General features: G+C 36.4%; 1 protein-coding gene across 2 annotated transcripts in view; it reads right to left on the reverse strand.

Annotated features, from left to right (window-relative positions):
- Nucleotides 1-12,803: 12,803 nt before the first annotated feature.
- The window catches only part of LOC106883331 (solute carrier family 12 member 9), a 117,742-nt gene continuing 107,594 nt past the window's right edge, over nucleotides 12,804-22,951 (reverse strand). For both annotated transcript variants that reach the window (XM_014934298.3, XM_014934297.3), the window contains exons 7-11: nucleotides 18,589-18,700; nucleotides 17,506-17,663; nucleotides 16,483-16,565; nucleotides 15,734-15,858; nucleotides 12,804-14,293 (exon numbers count right to left, since the gene is read on the reverse strand). In XM_014934298.3, the coding sequence (XP_014789784.1) occupies nucleotides 12,946-14,293; nucleotides 15,734-15,858; nucleotides 16,483-16,565; nucleotides 17,506-17,663; nucleotides 18,589-18,700 (1,826 nt within the window). In that variant the 3' untranslated portion in view covers nucleotides 12,804-12,945. The remainder of the gene's footprint in view (nucleotides 14,294-15,733; nucleotides 15,859-16,482; nucleotides 16,566-17,505; nucleotides 17,664-18,588; nucleotides 18,701-22,951) is intronic.

The raw sequence follows: 22,951 nt of genomic DNA on the forward strand, positions 1-22,951 counted from the left end.
AGTTTTACCTTTCATCCTTTCGGAATTGATAAAATAAATACCAGTAATGCATTAGTGTCAATGGTATCGATTAACCCTTCCCCCTCAAAATTACTGGCCTTGTGCCTAAATCAGAAACCATTAAGGGCAGTGAGCTGGCAGAATCGTTTCAATGTCGGAAAATACTTTGCGGTATTTGTTTCAGCTCTTTACATTCTGAGTTCAAATCCCACTGAGATCAAATTTGCCTTTCATCATTTCAGTGCCAATAGAATAAAGAACACTGTCAAATATTGGAATCGATGATAACGACTAACTTCTTCCCCTCAAAATTGCTGCTCTTGAGCTTAAGTCAAAAAGAAACCTCTAATGGCACCTAAGTGCCCAGATATGATGTTAAGTTGAGCAACAAATTAAGTCTAACACCCATATGAAGACCCGTCCTCTACAGCAGAAGTGTTAAGGCCACATCTTCTGGTGAAGAGGATAGCCTACAATAGTCCTGTGCCAATGCCACGTAAAAAGCACTCATGCCAGTGCCACATAAGAGCACTCATGTTGGTGCTACGTTAAAAGTACCCAGCACACATTGTAAAGTTGTTGGTATCAGGAAGGGCATCCAGCCATAGAAACCAAGTCGAATCAGACTGGAACCTGGTGCAGCTCTCCAGCTTACCAGCTCTTGTCAAACTGTTCAACCCGTGTCAGTGTGGAAAACAGTTTGACAAGAGCTGATGATGATCCATAAAAGTTAAATAAATTTCTTTTAGCTGTATTGCTTGTCTTTGTGACATCGATCATGAGGTGGAATATGAACAAGTCGATAACATGATAATCACATCTTTTGAGTATATAGACTACGTAGCATTACTTCTTTCCCTCGACCAATGGTGCTTGAAACTACTCAGTTGTAATTAAATATCGTTATTGCTGATGAATTGTCAGTGTGAACTCAAATTTTGCTTCAGTTAGTTTTCGGTTGCATCATTACAAATTCATTGGATAATTTTTGAATGTTGGTAACATTTTGGGGTTATTTGCCTAGTTTATTATTTTGAAATCAATAAAGGCAGTGAGCTGGCAGAATCGTTAGCACGCAGGGCAAAAGGTTTAGTGGTATTTCATCTGTTACTATATACGAGTTCAAATTCCCCTACAGTCAACTTTGTCTTTCATCCTTTCGGGGTCGATAAATTAAGTACCAGTTGCATTCTGGGGTCGATGTAATCAACTTAACCCCTTCCCCTAATATGAGGCCTTGTGCTTCCAGTAGAAAGGATTATTATTATTATCATTATTATTATTATTATTATTATTATTATTATATGAAAACTCACAGCTTATTTTATTAGGTATGATAGAAAGTGTCAGCTGTCCACAGCCAGCAGACTAAGGTGACACTTGTTTACTGGTCATGCTTCAAGAACTCTGCTAAGAATTCTTGCAGTTCCAAGCAATGCTGATTTTTGTCGGTGTTCTTCCTTCACATTTGCACCAATCTTTTTTCAGCCATGTTGGTTGATGAGTGCTGATACTTCCAAGTGCACCAATTGCTATTGGTATCACGTCTACCCTCTTCATTGACAACAACCTTCGTATTTCCCTCTCTTCATTGACAACAACCTTCGTATTTCCCCAGTTTTCCAGCTCCGGTTGAACCATCCAACTCATGCAAGCATGGAAAACAGACGTTTAAAGGTGTCGCAAAAGGCCTGGTTGGAAGCCAAACCTTCTGAGTTCATTTACAGGCCTTGGAAAAACTGAACGACTGCTGCAATAAGTGTGTGAATCTGAGAGGGGAATATGTTGAATAAAATCATAATTAACTGATCCTCCTGTATTTTTTGTTACCCAAAGTCAGGATCTTTTCAGCACCCCCTCGTGTGTGTGTATATATATATATATATATATATATATATATATATATATATGCACACACGCACGCACACATATGTATACCATGGGCTTCTTTCCGTCTATCACATCCACTCACAAGGCTTTGGTCGGCCCATAGCTATAATAGGAGACACTTGCCCAAGGTGCAACACAGTGGGTGTGAACCTGAAACCATGTGGTTGGGAAAAAAACTTGTAGCACAGACTTGGGTGGAATCCCTCTCTCCTATTTATTATATATACGTGCATTCGAACATAGCAGGCAACAGCTATCCTTTGGCTGCTATTTGGATTCTGTTGTCTCCACTACTCTGATTGGTTGGTGTTGGCACAATTTGTCTCTTACTCGATTGCGCCACTTCCACGTATAATCAGGTGGAGGCCATATATATGATCACGTGGGACAGCCTGTCCTCTACCCTGTTTTGAGCCTACAGTTCCTTATAAAAACCCAGCTTCTCGTCTCAAAATCTTTGCTTCCAAACCTTTTAAGGTCTAGTCACTCACCACAAAGACACAGCCAGTTTCAGTGACAACGCCAGACAGCACCACCACCACAGCAGCTACAAAGAGACTCACCAACTTCGTCCAACAGCATTATGGCAACATCCTTCTTTGTCGCCACCATCCTGTCCTTCTGAACATCATCAACATCATCTCTCTACGTACACAGCTCAGCAAGCAATTCAACACTTCGCTGTTTGTTAATTACTTCAGAATGGATCAACAGCGAATATACAACCTGCATTAACTCCTGTATCAAATGACCCAGGCAGTAGCATCACAGCCACAACTTCATGTATGACGTGTACCTGTAACCAGCTCAGCATCATGGCTGTGACTTCTTGATACAGTGTTTCATCTACCATCTACTATTGACTATGAACTAGTATTCATCTTTCTTGTGTCTATGAACTTACTTCTCACTTCGATGGCTATAGACTCTTTCACTGTCCTCTTCATTGCCATCCTTATATGTTCTTAACACACGCAGACATCTATGCCTATATTACACACATTTTGTTTTTATGACAGCCTATCTATTCTGTATACACGAGGCACACACAGACACACGTAAAATCAATAAATCCTCTCTTAATCATTCTACACGGTTGTGTCTCCTTTTCCATCTGGCAAATAAATGGTTCTATCAATTTTCTCTTTATTGTAACGGACGTGTGATGTGGTACTAAAGAGCCATTCTCTTCACCACACATCGCACGGCCCCTTACAAACCTATCAACCACAAAGCAGTTAGTATCTTTATTATTATTAGGTAATGTAAAAGGAGAAAGGGCTCTATACCCCTTTCTTATTTTTTTCTGACCAGGCTCCCGTGGTTTTATGGGTTTTTCCATGTTTAACCTTTCCTTTTTCAAAGCGCCTTCCCCTTCGGGGGTTTCTACTTATTTATTTATCTATTTATTTATCTATTTATTTATTATATCTTTCTCCGTTTTCTTCCTCTGTTTAGACGAACTTTCCTACCTTTTCGGACAAAACCTTTTGTAACCTTCGTCCTGTCTTTGTCCTTATATGTTTTTAATTGATATTAGCCCTTGTGGCCAATAAAACGAATTAATTATTATTATTATTATTATTATTATTGATTGTTGATAATTTTTTCTTGGTTATTAATGATTATTAGTTTATTTTATTTTCAATCGTTGCAATACAATAATGCTGATTCATTTTGTCTGCAATATTACATTATATCATGTACAATGTGAAACAAAGTGCACCGATTATAACTGAAAAATAAACAAATGTTCCTTAATAATTGGCAGCAAGATTAATGAATTGATGGATACCTTAGGTAACAAAATAATTTTAATGATGTGTTTGTTTATATGTGGATATATCATTTTCATTAATAGATAGAGGTCAAAATATCACAAAAAATTGTACTGCACTGCCAAAGATAAATATGAAAATAAATATTTAAAAAAATTAAGATAAAATGTACTATTTCTGAGATATTTCGGGTACACAAACATCTCTAGAGTTTTAGTATTATTAAGATAAATGCAATATTATGTGTCTGTGTGCTAACCTCGAAAGGCTCTGAAGTGGTGCATCCTCGAGAAAAACGGATTTGATTTTTGAAATCTGCATGTCAAAAAGGTTTTCAGTAAATGACAATCAAAAAATATAATCTCATCTTCTCTATCTGTCTCTCTCACTCTTTCTCTATGTATATATCACTCACTCACGTTACTCCCCCCTCTCTCTCTCTTGATATGACATGTAATTGCTTTTGTTTTAAACTTCGCCGCTGTCATGTATTTGCTTTCATTTTATGATAGACAACTGCAGCACAGAAGTTTGTCAGTGAACAAGTCGCGGTCTCAAAGCAACGAAAATATTTTAACACAAATTAAATTTAAATGTTGACGTGAATCTAACGGTTTTTGTGTGTTTCTTAAATGACTTATAAGCACCTTCCACGCTGCCATTGTTTTCGTTCCAGCACACAATCTCAGATCAGGTCACTTGGATCTATTTCAAAACGGAGGCACCAGTATTTTCTTAACGAAACACTAACGAAACACTTTGAAACTTGGGACACTGGTAGAATGTGTCATATAAAACATCTTTTACTCTTAGTCTTCTTAACAAAAAAACGTACATCGCAAGTTAAAGTTGTCGTATTTCTGTAATTTCAACCAATCACTGACGTCTATTCAGCTGAATAGAGTTACTGCTGGGCGGTCATAAAAATGTTATTCCCTGTGACATATTTCATCCGGTTTAATCGTAATTTATACGCATATATTGTTTATATAATAAATTACGCTGTGCGTATCTATGTGTGTAACAATTTTAAAGTTCGGATTCTAGAGTTAGGGTTAGTTTTAGGGTTAGGGTTAGGGTTAACAGTCTGGTTAGGGTTAGGGGATTAATACGATATACACCGTTACAGCGCTAACTGTTTTCAACTGAATAGACGTCAGTGATTAGTAGAAATTATCATCGAAATAAGACAATTTTTTACATGAAATAAATTCGAATACAAAAATTTTTTTCTGTTCTATAACACAAAATAGATAAGTATACGAAGTTTGAAAGTCTTTCGGTACCAAAAACACTACATAAAACATAAATGAAAACTGGTGCCCCCGTTTTGAAATAGATCCGGTCACATGCTATGCAAGTACATCTCCAATATATATATATATATATATATTGTTTTCAGAAAAACATAAATCCAGAGAAGAAGCACACTCTAAGAAGTGGAGCAGTCTATATTTTTTCCTGGTGAAGGCCGGTTTATGGGGTTATTCTGGGTTTCCAGTCCATAAAGGGTTTAAATTTATGGTGTATCGTCAGACCCCAAGGCCTGTTGGTCTATGACCTCTTTAGGTCAACAGGTCTTGAGGCCTGACGATATGCCACAAAGTTAAACACTTTATAGATGAGAAACCCAGGGTAACCTCATAAACCAGCCTTCACCAAGAATATATATATATATATATATATATATATAGAGAGAGAGAGAGAGAGAGAGAGAGAGACAGAGAGAGAGGAGAGAAAGAGGGGGAAGAGAGAGGGTGATATGGCACTGTCACATTGGTACGAAATGCAATTAGGCAGAAAAGTAGTACTCAATGTTATTAGGTGGAAGTGGGTAATATATTTATTCAAAACTGAGAGACTGTATTCGAAGTTTCTTGTTCCCGAAAAAGAATCTATATTTCTGATTTCCCTTCCCCAATTTCACTTTGCTTAATTTCTGATTTCCCTTCCCCAATTTCACTTTGCTTAATTTCTGGCAATCAAACCTCGGGAAAGAGTTTACAAAAACTATCATTATATAAATAGATTTAGTTTGTTATAAAACGCTGCTTTGTCTTGTTAATTGAGCCATTGGTTGGTGTTGTTGTTTTACCTGCTCTCACTTTAAATATATCAATAAACAAACATTTGGAGATACCCCAAGAAAAATAATTGAGCGAAGCTAGAAACATTATTCTTAGCACATCCGTTCTATTATAAGAACTTTTTTTAATGGTCGCAAAGTAGGTCATACACATGGCTTTGCTATCCTCTCGGTGCTTAGAGGACACGTGAACCTTCCTGGCACCCCCACCTCAATGTTTATCTAGTTGAGAAATGCTTGTTTACTACTGCTTATCATATACATATATTATTGGTGGGGTTTACAAAGCCTAATTAATTATGTTAACGAAAAAATAGAAGTTAATATTGATTTCTAACATTAACAGTTTGATCTTGATTTATTACATTTAATAATTAATATTAACGTCTCATTGTTCGAATTCGGTGTGGATTATCTATCTTATTTACAATTTGCTTTATCAATATTTCGCGGCGGAAACCCGTCATTTGTAGTGTATGTTTTAAGATGACGTTTTATTGGGAACACACCCACAAATTAGCTACTGTGCAGCAAGCAAGCTGATAACTGATTTTATGTTTTTGAAATATGGGATACTACATACAGCATGTCTAAGCGATTAAATGTTTAGTTCTGCACGAGTTTCAATGTATAAAACTAAATTATATTGTTCAATATCTTAGTTTTCAAGCATTTTACTTCCTAGAAAATTTAAAATTTAAAATAGGAAACCACAAATGCGACGACACTACTACTATGTAGACAGAAGGCCATACATTTTGAAAGGAAATGTGGAATAGTACATCGATCTGTTGAAGGATTTGAAATAAAGATGTAGGGACGTAAGACAAATACCATATGCTGTGTTTGTAGATGTTTTACCGTATCGGGGAAGTTGTGGTTATAGTGTTAGTATTGTAAATAAACATTTATCATTACTACAAAAAAAAGGCATAACTACAGAGTTGTACCCCTCCCCCCACCGACTTCGACGAGAACTTGTAGTCCTGGTATGATTTAGTAAATATGTCTAGAGTGTGACGACAATCGATTGAACCAACCCCAGTACTTGACTGGTAATTATATGTCATGTCCATTCATTAAAATTAATACTGAATTAGAATAATAATAAATGATTTCAAATTTTGGCTCAAGGCCAGTAATTTCGGGGAAGGTGCTAAGTCGATTACATCAACCCCAGTACTCAACTGGTACTTGTTTTATCAACCCCAAAAGGATGAAAGGCAAAGTCAACCTTGGCGAAATTTGAACTTATAATGTGCAGACAGATGAAATGACGCTCAGCATTCTGCCCAGGGTACTAACAGGTCTGCCAGCTCGCCACCTTATTAATAATAATAATAATTAATTCATTTTATTGGCCACAAGGGCTAATATCAATTAAGAACATATAAGGACAAAGACAGGACGAAGGTTACAAAAGGTTTTGTCCGAAAAGGTAGGAAAGTTCGTCTAAACAGAGGAAGAAAACGGAGAAAGATATAATAAATAAATAGATAAATAAATAAGTAGAACTCCCAAAGGGGGAGGCGCTTCGAAAAAGGAAAGGTTACACGTGGAAAAACCCATAAAAATAGATAGAAGAGTTCTTTACTTTTGTATACGATTTAAAAGTATACAATCGTATACAAAAGTAAAGAACTCTTCTATCTATCTATTACATTTCTCCTGAGTTACTTCAGTCCTTTATATGAACTAATAATAATACTACTACTAATAATAATGTTGGACTCACCTGTTGAAGATGACATATGAGTGCTCAGTTTTTGCAGAATGACCTGCACAAATGATATGTTTATAGTGATCAAATGCATGTGCCATACATTAACTCACTCCCCCCACTCCAATTGACATTACCTGAACAGGTGCATAGTGTACCATGTTTCAGGTGTTGAAGTGATCACTGAGCAATGTGAGACGAAGTATTTTGCTCAAGAACACAATGCACTGCCTGGTCTAGGAATTGAAACCATGATCTTGCGATCTTGAGTGCAACACCCTAATCACTTAGGCCATGTGCCCACAACAACAACAACAACAACAACAACAACAATAATAATAAATCATTTTATTTTCTAAAAGGAAAAACAAAAAAGAGAAACAAAGACGTTTTCAAAAATAGTAAAATAAAAATAAAACAGCAAAGAGAAAAGTCATTCTGAGAATTTCACCCCTCAAAACATTTTTCTGTAACTCAGATAAATTATTTACTTTCTTTTAATTTTTTTTCTTTTTTTTTTCGTTTGTAAAAATTAAATTTTTCTTTTAGATTATTCTTTCTTCATTTCTTTGGAAATTTTGTCTAAACATAGAACTGAACTAAATGGACGTGTGTGCGACTTATGAACAGCTTTATCTTCATGATTTATTGGCAGCAGGGTTTAAGGAGAACTTGCAAACTTTGCCAAGAACCGGAAATCACAGGAATGCAGTAACCCTTCGTGTAGATTTATAATGTACATAGAAGTAAAGTTATATATTTATATCATCATCATCATCGTTTAACGTCCGCCTTCCATGCTAGCATGGGTTGGACGATTTGACTGAGGACTGGTGAAACCGGATGGCAACACCAGGCTCCAATCTGATCTGGCAGAGTTTCTACAGCTGGATGCCCTTCCTAACGCCAACCACTCAGAGAGTGTAGTGGGTGCTTTTACGTGTCACCCGCACGAAAACGGCCACGCTCGAAATGGTGTCTTTTATGTGCCACCCACACAAGAGCCAGTCCAGGGCAACGATCTCGCTCGAAAACCCTACAAAGGCCAGTCAGGCGGTATATATATATATATATATTATATAAATATACACACACACATATATATACATACATACACACACACATATATATATATACATATGTACACACACATGTATATATATACATATGTGTGAATGTATGTGCGTATATATATATTTTCCTTTATTCTTTTAGATTTTTCAGCCCTAAGCCTGTGGCCATGCTGGGGCACCATCAGTTTATATACACACACACACACACACATATATACATACATATGTGTGAATGTGTGCGTGTGAGTATATATATATATCTTCCTTTATTCTTTTAGACTTTTCAGCCCTAAGGCTGTGGCCATGCTGGGGCCACCAGTTTATATATACACACACAAAGATACATAATATATATACATATCATATACATATCAAATATACATAATATATACATATCAATATACACACGGATATATAATATATACATATACACACATAAATACATACAAACAGGCATGTGTTTGAGTAATGATTTTAGAACAGCATGCTCACAATAAAGATCCTTGGACAAGGTTTGCCAAATAACAACAACAACAACAACAATAATAAATATACTACAATCTCCCAATTAGTGCTGATACTATTAGCAGTATTTAATTTCTACACTAATTTACAAAGTACTCTATATGAATATAGAAAATATATTTACCTATTTTTAATCACATGTGGTATTTAGAAAGCATTAAATAAAGGCTGTCTCAGCAGCATTATAGGTCCTGGGCCATATCAATGTACTAGGCCCTAGAGTATTTATTGATTGACAGCAAGCCACAACATACATAGATCGTAACTGGTCACTGAGACTTGTGAGGACTCATAGGCAACAGCCCAGCGTACCCATGCCATAAGACAGCATCAAATATCAAATCCTTTTTACAACTAGCTGGGCTCTTTTTATTGTGTTTTGTATTTTCTTGAGGTAAGCTGTAAACTAAACTGTATAACTATATACTATGTACATGCAGGTAACAATTAATGTTAGATACTACTCTGAGATTTAGTATATTGTCCAAACAGTTTATGCTATATTACAGTTAGTGTAGCTCTTCATACAAGAATCAGTGATGTTATAAAATACATTGTCGGTAAATATTTTTGAATTTTGATAATATTGATGAATATATAGAATTTACAATAATGTATTCAATATGAGCTATTATTAACCCTTTACCATTTAAACAGGTCATACCAGGGGCCCAAATAGTCTACCTGCTCTATGTTCAAAATGGTTAGATCCAGCCTCTCACACGTACCATACAATGTCATTCTGAAAATAAACAATCACATCATTGAAATCTCAAAGCTATAAGATAATGCATGATTAATTCAAAAGAATATGAATAAATATGCATTACTTTTGACAGAATAATGTGAGTGCCAAAGGGTTTCTCTACATCTCTAGCGTCCTACATTTCACACATATGTACTGTCTATGAACTTACTACATAGTGTTTTAGATCATATGACATTTGTTTTATAAAATGAGGTCTAGGTTATGCTCAGCAAAACCATGTTTCAGTATTTGAGTGCTATGCCATTGATTGAATCACATATAGAGGGGTTTGAAGGCAAGCAAATCTCTCCAATGAATTTATGAAAAAATCAACATGGGGATGAAAAATGGTATGACTAATTTAAATGGGTTATGGAAATGGATTCCCAGTCAGTGAACATGATAAATTTATTCAACTTGAATAAAAATTCTTCAAACATCTTTGTACATGAGGATCTAAACAAAATGTGCTAACATCTGAAGGTGCTTAAAATCTAGAAACTACTTTCGTTGCAGCAGCTAATTTAAAAAACAAATTTCTCAAAGAGTAAAATCTTCTAAGTGTTTTCATTGTGTATTATTATCATTATTATTATTCTTATTCAGTAGTTTCATGAGAGTTTCAACTGCATCACCTGATGCACCTGTGTGCCTGAGGTGTGTGCAGCATTTTGTTCTTATTTTTGTGGGGATTGGAGGAGGATAAACTCTTCCTGTTAGGGTACTGCATCAGTTTGTTGTGTTATGGGGTTTATTATTATTATTATTATTATTATTATTATTGTTATTATTATTTTTATAAACTTAGATCTTACATTAAAATAACAATTTCGAAACAAATGTTTAAAGATTTTTGGAATGTATTCATTATTAATCCATTCAAATATATTTATCATTCATTTGCAACGACATTTAAAAAAAATCTATTTTATATTAAAAACTGAGAAAAAGCATTTTTAATGACGAACACCTACTGTAGCTCAATCCAATACAGAATCATTTTCATGCAGTAATTTTTTGTATACACACACACACACACATATATATATATATATATATATATATATATATATATATATATATACACACATACACATATATATATTTATATATATATAAGTGTGAGACTATGTATGTACATCATCAAGCTTTTTTGTTTTTACAAAAATATGCCTACAAACATAGAGGCATGCATAAAATTAATCCTCACTTTGTAGCAAGTCAGTTAGACGTGGACAATGGTCAGTATTACATAGATAACACCATGTAAGACAAAGTTATCATCTATCAAGGAATGTGAAAACATCTGCCGTGGATCAACAAAAATAACACTGTACATGGACAACCATCATAATAATAATAATCTTTTCTATGATAGGGCTCAAGGCCTGAAATATGGAGGGAGGGAGCTAGTTGATTACATCAACCATAGTATATGACTAGTACTTTATTTTATCAACCCCAAAAGGATAAAAGGCAAAGCAGACCATAGCAGAACTTGAACTAACATCAAGCTGGAAGAAATGGTACTAAGCATTTTGTCCAGTGTGGTAATGGTTCTGCCAGCTCACCACCTTAAATAATAATCATAATAATAATGATTTCAAATTTTGGCACAAAGCCAGCAGGTTTGGGGAAGGGACGAAGTTGATTACATCAACCCCCAGTGCTCAACTGGTACTTATTTTATCAACCCCGAAAGGATGAAAGACAAAGTTTGACCTAGGAAGAATTTGAGCTCAGAATAATAATACTAATAATAATAATAACATTTGTTATTTTCATAAGAATATTGTTTAAAGCCTTTCCAGTTTAAGTGAAGAAATAAAGCTAAGTTGTAATTAAAAAAAAAAAAACAGGATAAACAATTAAGAAATAACAAGCCAAATACACACACACACACATTATTACATATCAGTTAAAAGTTAAGAAACAGGAATTCCAGATCTTGTTCAAAACGGGGGCACCAGTTTTCATTAATGTTTTATGTAGTATTTTTGGTACCGAAAGACTTTCAAACTTCGTATACTTATCTATTTTGTGTTATAGAACAGAAAAATATTTTTGTATTCGGATTTATTTCATGTAAAAAATTGTCTTATTTCGATAATTTCAACCAATCACTGACAAGTATTCAGCTGTTTACAGTTACTCCTAAGCGGTGTAAAGCGTATTTAATCTCCATTACTTCTGACATTTTGCAGAGGCAACACACATGTGTTTGTTTTCCCTAACCGACTTGCTCCTTCCCTCAAAAACCATGCCTTGTGCCTATAATAGAAAGGTTTATTAGCTACTGCCAATATGCTTCAGCCATTTTTTGACAAGGAAATAATAATTTTATCATTGCCGCGAATCGTTTGTTTACATAGTCAGCACTTAATTTTTGCGGCTGAATGGACATCAGTCATTGGTTGAAATTACAGAAATACGACAACTTTAACATGAAATAACTTACGATGTACGTTTTTTTGTTAAGAAGACTAAGAGAAAAAGATGTTTTATATGACACATTCTACCAGTGTCCCAAGTTTCAAAGTGTTTCGTTAAGAAAATACAGGTGCCCCCGTTTTGAACAAGATCCGGAATTCCTTACCTAGGCACAAGGGCTCAGATTTATGGGGGAAGGGAAGATGAGATTGCGTGACAGTCATGATTTTCTTTTAAGAGTATTTGTAATGTATAACAAAAAAATGGTCACAACCAGGAATTGATACTAGGTTATGGGCTTGATCTACCGGGAGGTTATATTAAGTAAAAAAAAATGTAAACAACACTATACAAACACACATATAAACATAAACATATAACTACAAAGAAACATAAACACAAGGACACACATATATTTATACATTCATATATATATATATGTATATATATATATATATATATATATATATATATATATATATATATATATATATATATATATATATATATATATATATGCATGTGTGTATATATATATATATATATACAAACACACATACATGCAGACACAGATGCATTCACATATTTTTAGAGAATGTTTTGATGGTCATAGTTGTTCCATTGGTTTTTGGATATCACTGAGATACAAAACAAGACTTTAGTAATTAGCATTGTTAATTAGCATTGTCATAAGATTACAGAGTGGTTGATGTAACAGGGTGGAGTCCATGCACGAACATAGTTGGAGGAAGGCTGTTTGACAATACAGTAAGTTGGTGTAAATATTTCTCATACTTTGAGATGTCACTGGGTGCAAGTGGTAGATATATAAAGCTGATTGCTGTGGCACGAGAATGGTCCACAATTAATTGGTTAATCATCTTCAGAGTAGAATCACCTAGAGAATAGAACTTCTGCATCATTTCTTCAGAAGATTCATGTTGGTCCTCATTGGCACGGTAGTATGTCAGAATCTGATCCCATGGAACTATTTTGATCCGAGCCAAGATACGAAGTTGTCGTAAGAAATCATCCAATTTTTTCTCTTTCTGCAAAGTATTGTCGTTTACAGTGTCAACACAGAGAAACACTCTTAGAGTGGTATGCTTTTTCCATTTGGGAACCATATGCAGAATACAAGCCAGCTGAAGCATATAAAGACAAGTTACGTCAAAGTAATTTGAAGTTTCTGGTTGGAAAAAGTTCAATGGCCAGACATCAATGAAATGCTCAGATTTTGAAGACAGAATGGAATTTTTGTCAAGCTGATTGAAATGGCGACAAATACAAACGTTTTTCTGCATTTTCAAACAATCTCGTATGAATCCAACAAACTCTTCAGAAGATTGTACACTATGAGGGTCTTTGTCCGACCGAACTGCACCAAAACGCTCACTAATATTTTCAGAAGATCCATCTTCGACTGAGTTAACAACAGTTCCATGACGAATTCTAGTTTTCATGAAACTATCAACAGGAGTTGCATCATCATAAAATCCAAAACACACTGTATTTGGTTTCATTCCCCCAAGACCTGAAATTCTAGCAAGATGAATCAAACCTTCGGAGACACTAGATGCCATGGTAACTTCAGGGAAAGCTTTAATTTTGAGATAGTCGATTAAGCTTAGCCATTTGGAATAGTCATCTTGGATGGGATCAGACAAATGTTTGTTCAAAGTACCTATTTTGACGTGGCCAATAATATAAAGCCCACCTTTCTTCAGATCATTTATAAAGTCCATGAGTTCACAGGACTGACATGGGTGAGCCACCATGAGAAGAATCTGTGGACGCCAGTACTTCACGTGATCTTTGCGAGTGTCTAACATTAAGAGATATTTTCGAACTTGATGGAAGATCAATGCTTGGCTAATGGAACCCCAAGATGAAGGCAGCGAACGGATATGCAGCAGAATGACAAGCAGGAGCAATACTATCACAGAGATTGATGCATAGAGTGGGCTTACATAAAAAGACATAATGATACAACCAATGAGCCCCAGGAGCGATGTATGCCAGGAGAAATATTTGAAAGTAGGCCTACAATAAAAGAAAAAAAAAACAATTTTATACAATTTAAAACATTTTAGTTTCAAATATACTTCAACATTATTCAGCTCAACTATTCATAAGAACTAGAATAGATCTTATGCCCTAAATAGAGTGATCTAGCAACCATTGGAATTAACAGAAGAACTGATGAAGAGGATGTTGATGCAGTAAATAGACAAAATTATAATTCTTGGTAAACATGCTATGCAGTTTTTCATGACTCCTTACATTCTGAATTCAAATCCTGCTGAGGTCAATTTTACCTTTCATTCTTCTAAAATTGATAAACTAGGTTGCTTTATATTCCTATAATACATTCTGGGTGTAAATGGTATTACACTATAGAAGAATGAAGGAGCATAGCCTAGTGTTTAGGGATCTCATGAGTGTGAGATTGTGGTTTCAATTACTGGACTGAGTGGTGTGTTGTGTTTTTGAGCAAAACACATAATTTCATGTTGCTCTACAATCACTTTGACATCTGATATGTGGTACACCATACACTTTTACAGGCAATGCTGATTTGATAGAGGGAAGTGAGCTAATGTACAGCACAAACATTTGATCACAATAAACAAATCATTTGTGCAGGTTGTTCAGCAAGAAATTGCAGAACTATCATCTGTTGCTTACGATAGGAGAGGCCATCATACATCATCATCGTTTAACGTCCGCTTTCCATGCTAGTATGGGTTGGACAATTTGACTGAGGACTGGCGAACCAGATGGCTGCACCAGGCTCCAATCTGATTTGGTAGAGTTTCTACAGCTGGATGCCCTTCCTAACACCAACCACTCCGAGAGTGTAGTGAGTGCTTTTACGTGCCACCGGCATGAGGGCCAGTCAGGCAGTACTGGCAACAGCCACGCTCAAGTGGTGTTTTTTACGTGCCGCCTGTACAGGAGCCAGTCCAGTGGCACTGGCAAAGACTTTGCTCGAATGTTTTTTCACGTGCCACTGGCACAAGTGCTAGTAAGGTGATGCTGGTAACGATCATGTTCGAATGGTGCTTTTTATGTGCCACCAGCACGGAAGCCAGTCAGCTGCTCTGGCAGCAATCATGCTCGGATGGTGCTCTTAGCACTCCACTGGCACGGGTGCCAGTCATACAGAGAAATATATTTCACCATTTAAAAAAAAAACTTTTTCATGAACTAAGACTCTATTTGACTCTTCATCTGTACTGGAGTCAGTTTAGTATTTAATTTATTTTGGCATTAAAAAGGTTTATTTTTGTTTTATTTTGATTTTTCAAAAATATCTTAAAGAACTTGTCAAAAGTCAGGCTTTGAAAATCAGTCCCACAATCTCACAGTGTACCATGAAACTCAGTCCCATAATCTCAAACGATGCACTGTGAAACATAAAATTAGAGAAAACATCAAATATAAATATGAAAGAAAATTTGTTTTAAAGTGAAAGTTTACCTGAAATTTGGAGCAGAAGCTACTTCAAGACCAAGGCAAGCAAGATTGGTAGAGGCATAGGACAGCAAGAAGCAGACTGAGGTAAAAGGGGCAATGGCATTGAGGGAACCAATAAGGAGAACAAGCTGAAAAGAATGAGAAAAATAAAAGTTGTAATTCAGTGTTTTAGGAAAAAAAATCACATCAGTATTAAACTGTTTAATCCTTTAGCATTTGTACTGACTATATCTGGCCCCAAATATTCTACCTGTTTTATGTTTGAACTGGCCAGATCTGGCCCCTCACACCTACTCAACATGGTCATTCTAAAAATAAAGAATCATATCATCAGAATCTTGAATCTACAAGATAATGCATGATCAATTCAAAGTGATGTGAATAAATATGCATTACATTTGAAAGAGTCATTTGTATGTTAAAGGGTTAATTCTTCAGTAATGATATTTCTGTTGAAATACACTGCCTCTGTTTAAATTAAATTTGAAAAAATTTGATAATTTGACAAAAATAACTTTGTCATTATTAACATAAAATTATGATGGAAAGTTTTAATTTAGATTATTTTAAGACAGTATGATTGTATTGTAGAACCAGGGGCAGTCTCTGGTGGGTCAGTATCCAAAGAATTAAAATTGGTGGAGTTTTTCAAGATATATACAGTCAATCAGAGTAGCAGTGTCTTTGATGCTTTATGATGTATATGGCTTAGACTAGGAGAGAAAATGTTATGAGCGACAAATGTTTTGTACCTGAGCAAAGAGCCAAGTGATGAGGACAGCAACAAAAGGGTTTCCATTACGTGATGTAATTGTAGCTGGGCTCAAAACAAACCCTGTAAAATAACACAAAAAAAAAATCATTTAAAAACATGTTCTACATTCATCATTCTCACTCCATTCACCCGTTTCCCATCTATAACCATCACGCACTCTCTCATACACTCTTATGTGGAGGCACATGGCTTAGTGGTTAGGGTGTTGGACTCGGGTGACGCATTGCGTTCTTGAGCAAAACACTCCATTTCATGTTGCTCCAGTCCACTCAGCTGGCAAAAATGAGTAATCCTGGTGTCCTGTCCAGGCAGGGAATATATACACCATGAAACCGAAAAACTGACCCTTATGAGTCGGTATGACTTGAGATGGTAAGTTTACCTTTACCTTTACCATACACTCTTGCAACCTCTACCCACTCGCACTCCCTGTTCTCCTATCCCAACTCACTTCTACTCACCTCATACATTGAGGGTCCACCCCGACACCTCATCACTACCATTCATATCTCTTTCCAGCTCTGCCGCAGTCACTCCCACCCTCTCTTCTTAAATATGATAAGCCATGTAGCTCTTCTACAACTAGAAATTTGTTCTGCTCTGGCCCCTTCTCTCATACTTCAACCTCTTCATCTCCTAGCATAAAACTGCCTCTCTCTTTACTATAGCCCCTTTAATTCGGAAAAGGGGAATCTTAATGCTGCAAGGTGTGTTGCAATCTCACAAGTATTGGTGCCATGAAAAAAGCTCCCAATACACACTGTAAACTGGCTGGAGTTGGGAAAGGTACCAAAACAGACATCACACAATGTAATCCTCAAACTCAAACCACCACAATCAATCTTAATTCATCAAATGCTTCTAACACTGATGAGGATTGTTTCAAGTAATAAATTAAAAGAGTAAAAAGTAATATTTAGCAATTAGCTGATGTTGAGATTATAAATAATTAAAAATGAAAAAGAAAACAAAAGAGAAGGAAACAAACTGAATAACTTACAGAACAGATGATCATTAGCTAATCTTTCTAAGACACGGGAACCACCAATTAGATTTCCAAGCGCTGATGAAAATGTTACGGCAAATATTCCTATCACAACAAATGGCTTCCATATGTTTATATCTTGAAGGAACACATAGTCATTCACAAGCAGGAATCTGGAAAGACAGATAAATAAATGTACTGGCATGAAACTTGAATCACAAGACACTTTGAGTCACGGTTTCAAAAAAAAAAAAACATGCTCATATCCTCTACAACACACATTAAGCATTCTTTTTTCTACATTTGATATAAAACAACATGTATGTCATCATCATCATTTAAAGTCCATTTTCCATGCTAGCATGGGTTGGACAGTCTGAACGAAGCTGGTAAGGTCAGGGATTGTACCAAACTCCATTTTCTGCTCTGGCATGGTTTCTATAGCTGGAAGCTCTTTCTAATACCAACCACTCCACAGAGTGTAATGGGTGCTTGCTTTTTATGTGGAACCAGCACTGGTGTATGTGTGTGTGTGTGTGTATATATATATATATATATATATATATATATATATATACACACATACACACTATTTTATTAAAGCCAAAATATTTCACAAACTGTTACTCAGAGTTTCATATTACCATTCATCACACAGTAATGATAATATAGACTAGTAAAGAATTTTTCTCATAAATAGTGAGTATATATATAAATTCATTCACAAGGCTTTGGTTGGCCTAGAAGACACTTGCCTAAGGTGCTGTGCAGTGGGACTAAACCCGAAATCATGTGGTTTTGGGAAGCAAATTTCTTACCCACACAGCAATGCCTGCACCTACAAAAATGTATATACATATGTGCAGCACTATCAGAGTGGCAGGTTTTCTACAGCTGGATGCCCTTCCTGTTGTCAACCCTCACCTGTTTCCATGTGAGGTAATGTTTTCTTGCCTATCTATCTACATACACATGCACACACACATTATATTCATACAAACAGGTAACTGTCACAGTAAGACATGCAAATGTTTCGTAAGTCTGTTGTAGCAAGAGACGCACGACTATGTCACCTAGTAAGAGATGAAACACACAAACCTGTCACAAGATGCAGCAATAAGAAAAGAAAGTATGATGTATGTTATAAAGGTGTATGCCATGGCTGCTAATGTCCCATTTGGAATAGACCGGCTCGGATCCTTCAATTCACCTGGAAAAGTAAGAGAAAATATATTAAAACATCATCAAGGGAGAAGTGCAGGAATGATGTAAGATGGTTACCCATGACATAAGAAAGCTGAGACAAATACCAAGAAATAAACAACACTGAATTGTCCAGTTTACAAAATTGGTGTTAGTGATGATGATAATGATTGCTTCCTTCCTTTTCCTGGTCATAAGATTTGGCCCTGGAACTTCACATTAACCACCAAATTAGATGTGAGTGTCCCAGTCTGTAAACTTGTGCTTTACATTTTGATGAAGGAAGGAAGTAATTTTTGAATGGATTCAGGCAATGTTTGAGTGATTTTGGTTGCTACACTCAACAAGTTGAGTGATTACTTAATGCTTCCACATTAGTTTCCATAACCTCTGTTATGTTACAACTTATCAATATATCAAGAGTGGAAGGTGATACGTACACCTTACAAAATCTCATCCAACTATACATATTATATATAAATGTACTATTAAGTAGGGAGGCGCAATGGCCGAGTGGTTAGGGCAGCGGACTCGCGGTTTCGATTCCCAGACCGGGCGTTGTGAGTGTTTATTGAGCGAAAATACCTAAAGTTCCACAAGGTTCCGAACCTTGCTGTACTCTTTCACCACAACTTTCTCTCACTCTTTCTTCCTGTTTCTGTTGTGCCTGTACTTCAAAGGGTCAGCCATGTCACACTCTGTGTCACGCTGAATATCCCCGAGAACTACGTTAAGGGTATATGTGTCTGTGGAGTGCTCAGCCACTTGCACGTTAATTTCACGAGCAGGCTGTTCCGTTGATCGGATCAACTGGAACCCTCGACGTCGTAAGCGACGGAGTGCTAACAACTATTAAGTCCACGTTTCCAACTAACACAACCTACATATCTTACAGCCATAAATTGTCTGAACAGTGAAATAAAGATATTAAGATTAAAATAACCATCTCTCTTAGTTCCAAATGATTTTTAAAGGATGCTGCTTAATTGTTCATGGGTTCATGAAACAGTCAGACTATAAATCTCTCTCTGACTATGAGCCTAAATTTTTGCAGCTAATATTCCTTACATGAATAAGAAACCACACAACAAAATGTCCACAGTAGATACATAGATTGTAAATATGTTTGAGTAATTGCTCCTGTATCATGACAGGAACTGTGAGGATCAGGGTTTAGTGTATAACAAAACATACACCTTGCATGTCTGGAAGGTCACTAATTTTAAGTACTTTTGTTTCCTTATGTAGGTGATCTGTGCAGGTTTTGATGATGTAAAGTGCACTATTTGATGCTTTTAATAGTTTGTTGTTGTGAGATTAATGACTCAGACAGGATTGCTATAACCTATGATGGACCTACTGTAGCAAGGTGGATATGACATCACACTGATTGCCATATGGTACACACGGTAAAAAGTACATTATGTTCCCAGAAGTTCAGTGTACTTGGTGTAAAAATACTTGATATGCCTCAAAATTGTTTATTTGAATTTGTTGTTGCCATTGCTACAACAGCTATCAATCAATTTCCAGATTATTTCACACAGAATCACTAAATCATTCTCCCTTTTATTACCTACTTTGCTACCACATTAATCTATATATATAGTATTCATAGTTTAGAATACACAACCGATGACTGACCTGAATAAATAAATATGAATTTTTAAATTCTAGTTTCAGCTTTCAATTTGTTTGGTTCAATTTTAATTTATGGCAACATGTCAATTTTTATCAATTTTGAAGTGAAAAATATTTTTAAAAAAGTGAATCGAAATTGCTTTTGTCATCTATAGTTAAAAACATTACTAATTTACTTCCCTTGGCTGCACATTATTTCGAGCTGTGCGCGCATATGTGTGTATTGAAGGGAAATAATTTATTTCACAAAGCCTGTCTTCCTTAGCGTTGCTTCCAGAAATGGTATTAATTACATCTGTGCACCCACTCACACATTCGATAGGTTTCTTTCAGCTCCAATCGACCAAATTCACTTATAATGCTCTGGTTGGCACGAGGCTATTATAGAAGATTCTTACCCAAGGCGGCGAGCTGGCAGAAACGTTAGCACGCCGGCCGAAATGCTTAGCGGTATTTTGTCTGCCGTTACGTTCTGAGTTCAAATTCCGCCGAGGTCGACGTTGCCTTTCATTCTTTCGGGGTCGATTAAATAAGTACCAGTTTTGTCTCTCCTTGTTTGTCTCCTCTATGTTTAGCCCCTTGTGGGCAATAAAGAAATAAGAAGGTTCTTACCCAAGGTGCCTTGCAGTGGAACTGAACCTAGAACCATGTGGTTGGGAAGGTAACTTCTTACCACACAGCCATGCCTGCTCTGCTTTAGGGGAAAATTGAATGGGTTGACTGTCACATTGTTATTTGAAAACTAGAAACCTGGTCTGAATGCTTGTAACAGAGTGGAATCTTGATTAAATCGCCTATTTAAGTTAGGCCATGGTGGAATTTGAACCCAGAAAACAAAGAGCTGTAACATATCTTGTATAGCATCCTATCCAACTCTCTAATGTTTCTGGCAGTGCATCGCCCAAGCTGACTAGAATAAATCCTTCAAGACATTTCCTAACATACATACATACGCGCGCGAACGCCCACATGTGGGCTGTACAAGGCCAAGACTGAAGACATCGACCACGTTCTTGCCAGCTGTGAGAAAATATCTTCCAGATATTATCGGTACTACTAAAGCAGCGCGGACCCGAACGCGCAGTCGCGCTAGCTAGTCTTGAGTGGTCGATCCTAACCCTAACCCTATCCCTAACCCGCGTGTGCAAATGAATACGTGTTTAGGGTTAGGGTTAGGGTTAGGATCGACCACTCACGACTAGCTAGCGCGGAAGCGCTGCTTTATTAGTACCGATATTATCTTTCTACGAGGCACGACGCGGTGGTCAGAACAGCCTGGAATAGTATAACAAAAAAGAAAACACTTTTTGGACGAAATTAACTACGTTGAGACTGATGGGTTAAAAGAATATTGCTGGAACTTAGACATTAAAACAGCCACCAATTGTTGTGAGGGGGAGCCTTAAGAAAAAGATATTTTATTGTGGAAAATCAGCTGTCCTCTAGACACCAATGTGGTTAGAAGAGAAAGGGGACATCTATGGACCATTGATAAGAATTTTGCAAATCCAGTACCCAAGGATACACTTTCAGCTTCATACTTATTATTATTGGAGTAATGGGATACAAACCCGTCTGAAGCAAAGTATGAGTGAACTTGGGTTCTTGGGGAAATAATGCAAATCTTTAATTCATACACTTCAAATGATCATGATATTTGGGACTGCAAAGTGAATTACCTTTCCTTGTAAACGTAAAGACTTCTGAAGCCAACGTTACAGATTTACTTCCATTAGTACTGCAATATCGTACAAAGGGAAGTAAATGTGCAATGTCGATTTTTTTTTTTTATAGCTTTCTATTTAATTTTCCTCTCTCTCACAATGTCTCACAAATCTGTCATTTTTCATTGTAGAAGTTAAAAACTCACACGAGTGCCAAATACAAAATTCGATCCAGGAATTTCAACTATGTTTCGTGGTCTGCTACCACAACAGTTCCTTTATAGGATCCAGTTAGCTCAAGACATCATCAGGAGGAACCACGTCCGGTTTCGGCCCCTACTCCTCTACCGTTTTGACGTGGCGGGCCCCCACTTTCGGAGGTGTCTTCAGCTCTAGTGTTGGCTGCATGTCTTCTTTCTTCTATTCCCTGGCCTCTTCGATGCAGCATCAACGAGTGTCAGCATCCGACTGACTGTCTTGTCAAATTCCCCTTTTTTATACCTGCTGCTAGGCTCCAGCAGGCTGCCCCAGCAAGTTGTCACGTGACACTGTCTAAATTTCCCGCTGCTAGTGTCCAGGAGGCAGCCACAGCAAGTTGTCACATGACACTGTCTAAATCATCGATCAAATGGTTAGAAATAGCAGCCAAATGGTACTACTCAAGCAGAGCGGACCCGAACGCGCAGTCGCGCGTCCGCGCTAGCTAGTCGTGAGTGGTCGATCCTACGAAAAGTGCGCGCGAGCGCGCGTGCAAATGAATACATGTGTGCGCATGCAAATTAGTAAATAATTTCTTTTAAACAAAGTAAATAATTTTTTTTAAATTACTTTTTTCTTTTCTAAACAACGTAGATAGGTAGAAGGAATAAAAATAACACACTATCTGTTTTTGTTAACTTCATACATTTTTTTTCTTTTAATTAAATTTTGTGAACAAAATAATTTTTATTTTC

The sequence above is a fragment of the Octopus bimaculoides genome, chromosome 3 (assembly GCF_046866305.1).
Source record: "Octopus bimaculoides isolate indiv1 chromosome 3, ASM4686630v1, whole genome shotgun sequence".
In the NCBI taxonomy this organism is placed as follows: Eukaryota; Metazoa; Mollusca; class Cephalopoda; order Octopoda; family Octopodidae; genus Octopus; species Octopus bimaculoides.